The sequence below is a fragment of the Varanus komodoensis genome, unplaced genomic scaffold (genome assembly GCF_004798865.1).
Source record: "Varanus komodoensis strain SLA01 unplaced genomic scaffold, ASM479886v1 scaffold21, whole genome shotgun sequence".
Classification (NCBI taxonomy): Eukaryota; Metazoa; Chordata; class Lepidosauria; order Squamata; family Varanidae; genus Varanus; species Varanus komodoensis.
Window position 1 is genome coordinate 17301013 of NW_025335589.1, and position 12068 is coordinate 17313080.

The 12068-nt window shown below is 39.0% G+C and overlaps 1 protein-coding gene across 3 annotated transcripts in view; it reads right to left on the bottom strand.

Annotated features, from left to right (window-relative positions):
* Positions 1 to 999: 999 nt before the first annotated feature.
* Positions 1000 to 12068, bottom strand: part of FBXO8 (F-box protein 8) — a 33232-nt gene continuing 22163 nt past the window's right edge. For all 3 annotated transcript variants that reach the window (XM_044430822.1, XM_044430820.1, XM_044430821.1), the window contains exons 5-6: positions 10853 to 11049; positions 1000 to 9014 (exon numbers count right to left, since the gene is read on the bottom strand). In XM_044430822.1, the coding sequence (XP_044286757.1) occupies positions 8827 to 9014; positions 10853 to 11049 (385 nt within the window). In that variant the 3' untranslated portion in view covers positions 1000 to 8826. The remainder of the gene's footprint in view (positions 9015 to 10852; positions 11050 to 12068) is intronic.

Consider the following 12068-nt stretch of genomic DNA (forward strand, 5'->3'; position numbering starts at 1 on the left):
ACTTTTGTCAGAGGGTCCCTGGTGGACAGTAGGCTATGCATAGAAATAATCCTGCCATATAGTGGGATTCTGATTTCTTAACTGCCAAAGCATATATTTTTCCTGGAGCGGTGTCCAAAGTCATGCACACATGATCCCCCCACCCCCAATGTCAGTTTTCCATAGGCGGGGAGCTTCTGATATGGAGAGGGAACTGATTCAAGCCTCGTGATCCCAAACTCAGCCAACTATTTGTTCAGTGAGACAGATCTTTACATACAGCACTGTGAACACAACCAGTTGCTACAAAGATCTCAAAATTTAGGGTGCATTCCTATTGATTGTGCCCTTGATTGGAAGATCCTGAGACTTGGAGACTTGTGGTCATCCAGTGCAGGAGGAGCAGCAGAAGCAAACTTTTCTTCCCTGTCCTCCTGCCCTGCATTCTCCTCTAGACAGGCCTTTTTGTCGTACTACTGACAGTAGTTTTGGAAAAGGAGTCAGGGTGCTAAAAGAGGCTCATGATAGCTGATTAACTAGGGCTGTCCAATCTCCTTCCTTTGCACTGGTTTCCTCCCTCCATGGTTTCTTTCCAATCTCAAAGGGCAGTCAAAGTGGTCATTTGCACCTTGGTTTCTATAGACATGGGGAGGGGAGGTTAAATCTCCAACTCCTCCTTCCAGTGTTGGAGTGTGGCCTCCAGCCTCAGAGAGGAGAATCCCCAGTATCTTATGGCCTCTCAAACACTATCTAGGGGCCATGGGATCACTCCCTATTTAATATCAAGGTGCTGGAATCAAGAGAAGAATCAAGCCTATATTTGATTCTGACCCAAATGCTAAAATCCCTTTGAAATTGGTAGTCAGAATTAGTTTAATTCAATGGGTCTTTGGCATGACTTTCACAGAATTTGGGCCTCTAAATTTAAACTTCTCAATGAGATCAAATTCTGTGAGATTGGATTGACAATCCCCTCCACCTCTACCACACACAGACATTTATACAACTTAAACAGAGAGCATCAGAAATACACATTTAATGCTGCTCTAAAGAAAGCATTGTTTCACAAGTCAAACCAAATATAGTGCTTGCTCATATTAAAAATGTATATATTTGCTTTTAAGATCCAGTACCTTCAAAGCCTGAAACACAGCCAGCTGGAGGTTAGTACAGCTTCAGGGAGGAAGTTGGAAGGAACACAGCAACTTGGTAGTCATGAAAATAGTTTATTTTCATAAGGACAGTAGAGGTGAAAAATGAAAGGTGGAAGGAAAAAGCTCCAAACATAATGACAGATGGGCACACTTGCAATCTGCCTGGCTTGAATTTTCTTCCCTAGGAATGCATGCTCTCACATCCATTTGCTGTTGCCAAACGTGTTGCACCCATTGATTTATCTTATCACAGGTATGGGGGAACCTCTAGGCTGCAGGCTGTGTGTGACCCTCAAAGGATTCCATCTGGGACCCAGGGCCTCTTCTCCTCACCTTGCCCCCTTAAACAGAAGGTCGGGCTTCTCTTCCTCCCAGTCAACATGGAACTCCAGCAAATTGTTAGTGTTGGCCTGACTGGGACTAAAGCAGGAGAGGGACAACAGGTTGGAGTTCCACTACTATTATTATTATTATTATTATTATTATTATTATTATTATTATTATTATTATAACATTTCTATGCCGCCCCTTGCTGAAACCTCGGGGCGGCTTACAACACGACTTACAACACGAGGGCAGCTTATTCACCCCCCTCATGGTACCAAACCCATAGATTGCATGTTGGGGGCAGGGAACAACACACCTTTCTATAGCCTGAATGCAAGTTTTATTCCTAATGCAAGTTGCAGCATGTTCAGGATTGTCAACACAGCAGAAGAAGAAAAAAATAATTCCTCACTCTACCATACTTGGTTAAATTTAGAAGGATTTCATTCATCACTGTCCCTCCATTATTTCCTAGGTCTTTCTCTTCATTTTTCATTACATAAAAATGTGATGGTATGTGTATGACAATTTGATTGCACAGGTGGGGAAATTCTGAATAACCAAAAAAGAGCAAATGCATCATTAAAAGGGGATCATTTGCATAAAACTGCACATGTTAAAGGTTGGAGTAATTTAGAAAGAGCTATTATAATTTAGAGTACACCTCATAATAGTGTGGAAACCTGAGACCAGGTGACATGCGTGCCTGCCTGTTCACTCTGCTGTTCAGGTGCTGACAAAGGGTAGCAACCTTTAAATTGGAAGATTAGAATAGCCCTTCAGACAGAGGATTCCTTCATGCAGAGGGGTGTCCTGTGTAAATGGCCACCCTAGCACAAATTCAAGCTATATCGACAGGCATGTGTGTTGTGGGGAGAGCAAGAACTGGTGCTTTAATGTATTTATATTACCGAACACAGAAACAAGCAAACAAAAAGGACATGAAGATTAGTCCTTGAACAGTGGGAACAAACTGCAGATGAAAGGCAACAAAAATGCATCCAGAGAGTGTTGCCTGAGGCCAGTGATTGCATTTGTGTTTGAACATGGATTTAGCTTAGGCATCAAATTTGCTGTTTCTATAGTTATGTCTCTTTTCAGCTCAGAGTAATTTGCACATATATTCATCAATATTACTGTTGAAAAAAGGAACACACAGTATTTTTTTGTTCCAGTGGCATTTGTGCAGCTCTAGTTACCATTATAGAAGAAGGCTGTTTCAAATTGGATGAGGGTAATTTAATGTAACCCAGGAGGTCCTGCAACACCAGGCTCTTGTGAGTGTCAGGATGAAATAATCAAATGGGGACCTTTATTATATATTCTTTACTCGGGGCAGGATTCTGATCAAGAAGCTTTAGATTCTGATCTAGAAGCACCTATAGGCTATAGGTGAAATATTGCATGTAAGCATCATCACAATGACCTTACTGTGGTGGTGAAAGCTCAAAAATTATCTAGGGTGTATTATGCAGAGGAAGTGGATTTTCTATAGATAACAGCATTGCTGTAGCCACACACAATTTCAAAAATGAAAAATCCAATGGACTTTGCTGTGTATGTGCTTGGATTCCAACTGCAAACACTGAAGTTGCTAACTAGAGAACTGAGTTTGCACAGTAACACAGACAGTAGATTGTATAAGTAATGGTTAAAACCTATCCTCATCAAAAAGTACCAGCATCATAAATACAAGTAGGGAAATATGGTTTACATTATTTAATGCTTACACATATTTTAACTGAAATGCAACTGAATGTTGCAATAAAATCCTTTCCTTTGTATTTTAGATCCTCCCTCACTTGGACTGAATGAGTGGGTTGTGTAAGCCAGGTGCAGGGTGAATTCTTACTGAATAATTGGACACAAATGTAGCTGCTTATTTATCAGCAAATAAAAGCTCTTAAAGATACAACTCTTTTTGAACTGAAAACTGAAAATTCTAAATGTCCTCCTGCAACTATTTTAAACACATTGTTAAATAATATGTATGTAGACAGCCACTTTGTTGATGACATCCTATGTATTTCTACTCAAAAGTCCAGTTGAGTTCAGTGGGGCTTAATCTGAGAAAGCCTAAGGCTTTTGTCTGTAGTATTTTCCACTGCTTCCACAGTCCTGTTGATCAGGGCATCACACTCAGTATGATGCTGTATAAGAGACCATCTGCAAGGTCTAAGACTCAGATTCATACTGCAGATAAAAATCACATATTCCTAAGGTAAAAATCACACATTCACAGTTCACTTGCAGAAAATCTGTATGAAATGTGCCCCAACAAGAGGTTCTATGCCTCTGTCTTTTAATTTATCAACTTCTGTGAGCAGAGTCGTATTTATTCCAACATACAACATAAGCTTTCATAAGTTTGCTTGAGGGAGGGAAAGTGAATTAGATGTAATTTAATTCTACCATCATATAGACTGTTATTGCATATTGATCTCCAGAGTTAAATAAAGATCTGCTTAAGTAACTAATGTAGGTTTCCCTGTTCTGAACATGCAAATATCTTAACCTAGCATTTAACTGTCAGCAGGCAAAAGACAATACCATTGACAAGTACCTGGTGCTGGCTATTCGGCTTTATTTTTTCCTGGAAAGCTGTTTGGGGCGACAGAGTGGCGTCCGAGTTTCCCAGGTTGTTGTGCTGACATACTGCAGTGGCGGTAGAGGGCAGGAGTCTGACAAAATCTCATTAATCATTTTAAATTAAATCCAACATTCCTCTCCAATGCTGCCAAGGAGAAGGCAAAGTTTTACAAATGAAAATGCCTTTGGAAAAGAAAAAAAGATCTGATATCCTAGCCTTGTAGCTTTCCAAACTAACGTATTTGAGATGGACATGCAGAGGAAAGAAATGTTATTTCTAACCTTAGCTGATGATGGGTCTGATTTTCAGGCACAGCAGGAACTTTCCTCCATTTCTGCAGATTTTTATTCATTTAGGGTGCAATTCTATGCACATTTAGATAGAAAGGGGTTTTGAATAAGTAAAATAAGACTGACAAAATAAAATCAACAGTGATTTTTAAAACAACAATTTTGTTGCATTTCTGCACCTCCTATAACCAAAGCTCTCTGGATGGTTTACAAAAGTGCATGATTTGAAAACACTATACTCTTGTTTCCAAAAGGTTCTCATGCTTGCTTAATCCAAGCTGTAAACCAGACCTCTCCAACCTGGCAGCCTCCAAATGCTGCCAGTGGATGGTGGGGATAGTATTCTAACACATCTGAGGCTGCCAGGTTGGGGAAGTCTGCTGTCAGCCTTCAGGCAGAGGCTCCATTTTTCAGAAAACGCCCCGATTCAAACTTTGCTGAAATTCTAGCATGAAGGGGCATCACAGTTGCATGCACATACTGTATGTGCTTTACCATTTGCACTTCCAATATATATGGTTAATGGGAAACCTTGAATTCATTTAAATAGGTTTCTGTTAAATACTGTGAAGGAATATATGAGTGGAAATGATGTTAAAGGAAGCATGAAGAATCCAAAGTTTTTAGGGAAGATTTACAGAGAGCCTTTTGGTAAGAATGGAAGCTTTAGGAAAATGTGAGAACGGGTTCATTTTTTCTTTTAGGTCACAATGGTTAGATAGATATGCATAGAGAGGACAGTTGTTTATTTTTAGATAAAACTTTTGTGGATTTCCAAGGGCTTTACATATTTAAAATTGGCACCTCAAAGCCTGCCCAGGTCTAATCCCCCATGCAGCTGTGTCTACTCTGGTGCCTTCTGGGTGTGTTGGAATATAATTCCCATCATCCTCATCCAGCATGCTCCTCCAGGAGAACTGGTATAAATCCTAGTGCATTACTGTAACATATTTACTTGCACAATATTTGTGAGTTTTTGGTTAATTTAGAAAAGCTATTGCATTGACATGGATTTTAGAACTGTTCCTATAGGCAATATGCCTACTTTTGCTTTCTTTACTATTTTTATGACCAGAGATGCCTGATAGCTCATAGTTGCACAATCAACGGATGGTACATTTCTCCTTGGTACAACTCTTTTTTAAGAATAGATGATTTAAGGATTGAGTGCATTAGAGGATTTCCTTAAACTTGATTTTGCATCTTTGCTTTATTCCAGGAGTGCTTTGCAGATGAACTTTTGACAAATGACATATTCAAAACTTCTCAAGTAGTTAAAACACATCCCTGTACTATTACTAACCTATTTTCAACATCTTGATAATAACCTAATAATAGGGCCATAATCCTAAACGCAATTATTGAAAAGTCCCATTCAACTGAACAGATAAACTTCTGCATCAACATAGGCCTGTGTAATCAATTAACTTTGCTGCCACTGGACTGGCTTACAGCAGTGGAAAATGAAAGTGATTTCCCCTTCCCTCCAACCCACCATGCACCCTCTACATTTCTTCCAAAAGTCTGGCAGATAGATTTTGGGGGTGAAGGCAGTGGAGAGGAGAAGATGGAAAAGTTCCTTCCATGTGAGTAGAAGTCTGTTCAAGTGATGGTGAGTTTTACCCATATCAAAACATAATAGAACAAATTTGCATGTCTTATTACTCGAAATGAAAAGGACACTAAAACATGCATGTGGGTGTAGCAGGAAATCTTTCAAGTATTTTCTTTGGTCATTCTTAATAAAGCTTTGGAGATCAGGGAACATGAGTTTCCACAACCAATTAAAAATAGAAAAGCTGATAACTGACTAAAGCTTTTTGGGTAAGATATTTTTTTAAATAACCATGATCAAAAAAGAAAGGCAAGCGGGGGGGACAACATGCATATTCTCCAATCTGTATGCTAAATCTTCATTAGGAAGCAAATCTGTACTGAAAAAACAAACAAACCAGTCAAAAATCACAACATAATTTCAGCTTCTTCCATATGGTTTGGCAGTGCAATTATATTGGCTAATAAGTAATACCAGTTTTAAACTTTTTGCCCAAAAGGATTAGGTTTTAAAAGAAGCATGAAGCATAATTACTAACTGGGAAAAATCAATGATGCATTAATTAAATAGCATTATCAAGCACTGCCAGTACTCCATTACTTCAAATGGCATTCTAAATTTATCTTTCAAACATTATTCCCAATTTTTAATGAAGAACTTTCAGCCGTGGTGCATTTAGTTTTCATAAACCATGAACAGAAATACGGTTTCTCGGTATCATTCTGCCTTATTATGCCATCTGAACCCAGAAAACACAACTGGTTCCAACGGAAGAACTGGCAGATTTTCCCCCCATCCCTTTTGCCTGAATGTTGATCAGGCATCCCAGGCATCTAGCAGTCTCCTCTGGAGTTGCAGGTAAAGGTCCCTGATCAGCTCCCTTGTCTCTCTATTGTGCTTCAGATCATGAGCCCTGGTTGTGCAAGAGATTGCCTGACAGCCATGTGAATGCTTGGGCTCATGAGCAATGCTGTCAGAGAGAGGACACTCATTCCTTCCAGGAGTGCCTCCTGGGATACTGCCTGGAGGACAGAGAAGAAAGGAAATGGTGAAAGGGAAGAGCTTGATTGTCTGTCAAGCTTATCGAGATTAACCACGGTAACCATTCAGGGTTACTTGTTGTGATGTGTGAACCCAGTCAGTATGTTTTCTATAAATTCATTATTTGAAGCTGTAAGAAATTTCCTAGCCCCATCCACTTCAAGTCATGTCTCTATTTTTACTAAAATACAAGATGGGGTCAATCTGTTTTGCAAATGATGCATGGAATCAGGAGTAGTAGTTTTACCCAACTGTTACTCTCCCCCCCCCCATATCCATACATACACTAGATTGAACAGATGGAATTGAACTTCAAATTCTGTGTCCGCCTGCCTGCCTTGTCTGCCTGTCCGTCTTGCTTGCTTCTAGTTGCAAGGATTTTCTGTAGACAGATACTTTAAGGCCTTGGATAAGGCTTCAAGTTCTTCCATCATTGTGATCCAACTACAATACAGCATGTGCTATATGCAAACTAGTTAGTTTTAGTTATGTTTGTTTTCAGTATGGCAAGAGGGCACCCTCTGGTACACAAATATTTTGTGTATTTCTGCAAACTTTGTATGAGAAAGTATATTCTTTCCCAAAATCAAAGTAGTCCCTGGCACAGACCGACCAAATACAGAGGAGGACAGATCTATCTTCCATACTTATGTAGAAGATACCCCATACTTATGTAGAAGATACCAGCTGGTTCATGTTAGGCAAGCAAGATCGCTAAAATTCCATCTGTTATTACCACTAGCAGTAGAAGAATGCCATCCTCCTTGGCATTTCATTATGTTAGTTGGGACCCCCGGCCTCCATTCTTGAAATTCTGTAGACATATATAGCCCTCCCCTCTCTAGTGTGTAAAATTCTGTGGATAAATGGACACAGCAGCTATAACTGATGATAAGCAAGGTATTTTCTCTTGTTAAGGACTGTGGTTCAGCTGTACTCATTCAAATCACTGCTGGCATTGCTACTGCTGAACTACAGCTGAGGCAGTTCTCATTGCTGATGTGACACAAATTATAGAAATGTCTGAGATATGTAATACTGAGAAAGGAAGAATGATCTGCATCTCTTATACACTCCTGGAAGATCCCAAGGAGGAGACAGACTTGAGACACAATCCTATTTAGACAGAAGAAAGTCTTACAAGTCCAAGCAGTCCCCCAGCCAGCCATGGAAAGTATTTTTATTTTTAGTCAGCAGCAGCAATTTAGTCAACAGTTACTCACCCCTGTTGAGTCCCAGTTGGAGAAATTTGCTCTAGGCACTAAACACTGAGGAACAAAGACCACCAGACTCCTTCTCTTCCAAGCTACTGTTTGTACATGGTAGCTTAGAATTATTTTCTCTTGGAATAATACTTTTATAGAGTGTACCCACCAGATTCTCTTATCAAAACAGCAACATGGACAGGAAGAAGCACCCTCACAATGTAAAGAAAAAAAATACAAGAGATATCGCCTAGTAGAGAGAAACAGGAAAAAACTTTAGTTAAAATATTTTACAATAAAATAATTATGGTTATAAATCTCTTTTGTTAAATATGTACACATTACTTGGCATTTTTAAAAAATGAACTGGTTAAAGTTTTCAAGCAAATCTACTGCACAAGTCCACCATCTTGTCAGTTTAAAATCATAATGTCCATGTAACATTCATAAATGATAATGTGTCAGACTAATGGCAAAGTTTTGTGCAAACTGTAAGCAAATTTTTAAAAAAATCTGGAAAAAAAATTCAGTTCCATGGTAAATTGCATTTGCATGTGTTTTGATTGCAGAAAGAGGTTAGAATGACCAGCACTAATATAACCCCCATATCTACAAATGAAGACACCTCCTTGGGTAACTAATTTCTTTTCAAACAATAAATTCTAAGCCCTAACAAATTGTGCTTTTAGGCAGCCACATGGCCTATAAGGTAGATATTGTCATAAAGGTGACCAACAAAATCTTCACTAATGTTCTGCGCAGCACGACGTGTATTTCTGATAAACTCTCTCTTTGACATTTTATTCTTCACATGAGGGCTAGTAAGATCAATGGAAAGCAGGATCAAAGAGTAGCATAGTACATAGACAGCATCTAAGAAAAAGAAAAAGAGAGAGGCTTCAATAAAACAGACTACAATTTAAGAAAGTTAGGCAACTTTTTAAACAAAAAGATTTTTGATTCTTTAGGGCATGGCTCTACATATCAATTGACTTACACAAAGACAGAAAACATAGAACCCAAGAACTGTTCTGTTGGAACAGGCTGGAAATCCATCCAAGCACCGTGAGAGATCTTTGGGAATTAAAGAAGCAGATGTGATGGAGACAGCCATCCTTTCTTTACCCCCGTACCTGGTTATCAAAAAAGTATACTGTTTCTGTACATCGACATTCTGTTTTTAGCCAATGGATGCTGAGAGATCTAGCTTCTCCTGCCTGCAAAAGGCAAAGTACTAGAAGAGACACTGATCAATCTGTATCTCTGAGGTGACTTGGAACTACAAGACAGCATCTGCTTTAAACAGATAACCTTCATTTGTCTTAACAGCACCTCAGACCATCAGTGTGGGGTAGTGATCAGTGTTGGAGTAGAGCTGCAGGGAACCATCTTCAGATCCCTACTCAACCATAAGGCACACTGGGTGGCATTTGGCCAGGCATGAGCTCTAGCTTTTACCTGCCTCACAATAATGTTGTGAAGATAAAATGGAGAAGAGGGAGTATCATATGAGCTGCTTTAAGTCAAGATATAAATGCAAAAAAACAAATTCATAAAATACTGCTGGTCACTCTGTACCATAAATACTCTCTACACTGTTTAAGAGTGCTGACGGCAGGGATGGCAAACCTCTGAGACCCAAGGGCTGAAGTCAGCTTTGAAGCAACTTTCAGTTTCAGAGGACACATTCCAATGCTGGGTGGGGGGATCAAAAGGAGGTGTGGACAAAATTGCACACACACCTGGAATATTATAGCTTGCAGCTCTTACTGCTATCAGGAGATGCATTTCTTCCTTTTAGAATTGGAAAAAATGTGCAGAATGGGGAAATCACCAAAAATCTGAGGACAATTAATGACTGGAGAAAAAGGAGAGGGGCCAGAGAAATGGAGTAGGGCCATTTGGAAAATCTAGGAGAGTCAGATAGGGCCCCCAGAAGGAATAGATCTGAGATTTCCTAGCCCAGTTTAAAGGGAATGGTCTTGAGGCTTACATTTATGTACTTAATATATTTACCCACCACTATTCATCAGTGATTTCAAGGTAGTTCACAAAAATCAGAAACAAGTAGTAAAACAACAATCCATAAGAAACAGACGGCAATTGCAGCAAAGTGCAATGAAAAGTCAGAGAGTGTAAATAACTGGAGATAGCAAAGAAGATTTAAGATGCCTGCATGAATAAAAACATTTTTGCCCGGTACTTGGCTCCAAGCAACTGTGTAGGACTTTCCCCAGCTGGAGCATCATTACAAAGAACCCCTCTCTTCCGTGTAATAGCCAATCTCACCTCTGAAAGAGGTAGTATGGTGATATCTGGATCATTGCTTTAGAGTCAAAGAAGGAACAACTACAGCAGACAAAAAGAGGCATAACATATCAATCTTCATTGGAATCCCTATACACATCAAAAGTATCTAAAAGAAATTACAGCCTTGTTCTTGCTACTATCTGCTGTATAATTACTTGTGCACATGATAGGCCAATCCTGGGCAGCAGCCTTACACATCAATCCTAAAGCCATTCTCTGGGATGTAAGCTCCATTAACTTTATTACTAAGTGGAATATATTTATGATATGTAGACTCTGTGAAAAACCACAATGGATCTAAAAACAAACTTTAAATATTTGGAAAACCCGTGTTAGGCCTCAATTTACAATACAACATGGCACTCCAAGCCATCTATCAAATGGATACCCCTCCTTCTTACCTGGGCTAAGGCCAAGCTCTCTCATTAAGTCAGGATTACACGCACAAAACCTGTGTGAGAATTTTGTGATAAGAGTCTCAAGATATTCACCACGCTCCTCTGGGGCATGGATATGTTTGAAAAACTCTCTTAGTGCATTTGGCAAGAACTGATTTCTGAAGTTGTGTAGTGTCACAAGGTCATCCAGAACGTCCCTCCTAAATTTAAAAAAAAGAAAAGACTTTTGAGACTTGAGAAAAAGAAAACATTGATACTGCACACACATTTTTGAAAGCATATAAACCCTAAGCATATCTACTCAGAACCATTCAATTCATTGGGATGTATTTATAGGTAAGTATGCACAGAATTGCAGCCATAAACATTTAGTTTTATTTTTTAAAAACTTGTAATTATGTAATGAAGTAAGAACATTCAAGATATAGTACACAGTTCACCATGCAACTTAATGTATATAAAGTACTAGAGGCCTGACTGGTACAGTACTGAAATATTATGGTCCCCGTCCATCAGCCTCCTAATAAAAACAAAATAAAATATTGTTTTTATTATTTTATTTGATTTTACTCTGTACTGTTCACTTCTCAGGAACCTGCTTCAATATAGAGAGGCATGCAAATACTGTAAATTAATAAATAATTTCAGAAATAATGATTTGAGAGGAGGTATCATTAAGGAAGACTCTGATACATTTAACTATTTTCTTACGTATACAGAATGGCAAAAATGCATGCAGGCTGGAGCCAGATGTAGGGAAGTGAAATGGAACTGGCAGATGCTATCTTCTTTGCCCAACCTCCTTCCATAAATCCCCCCTTCATGCTCAGCCCCCTGCACCAGACATAGTTCCATAGAGCAAGGTTCCAGACTCTGCATAGCATTTTCAGCCAGCTAGAGAAGACAGGCAAGCCTACTTTCATCAGCCCCATTGCATGTGCTTAAATCTGGATACAGTCCACTCTAAATCTGTATGCATCACAAGTAGACTGCGTAAAATAGTCAATCTTCTGATTGGTCAAGACATACAAATGAAGCAAAACAAAGCCTTTCTATACTAGGCAAAAATATATTTATTTATATAGTGCCATCTTATTCCATGGCACATTTCAGATTTGAAGGCCAGAAGAATAATGCATTCAAGCAACACAGAGTTGCAATACAACCTGATATGTGCAAAGTAACATCTAAACATGTAATATACAACAATTTTTGTATC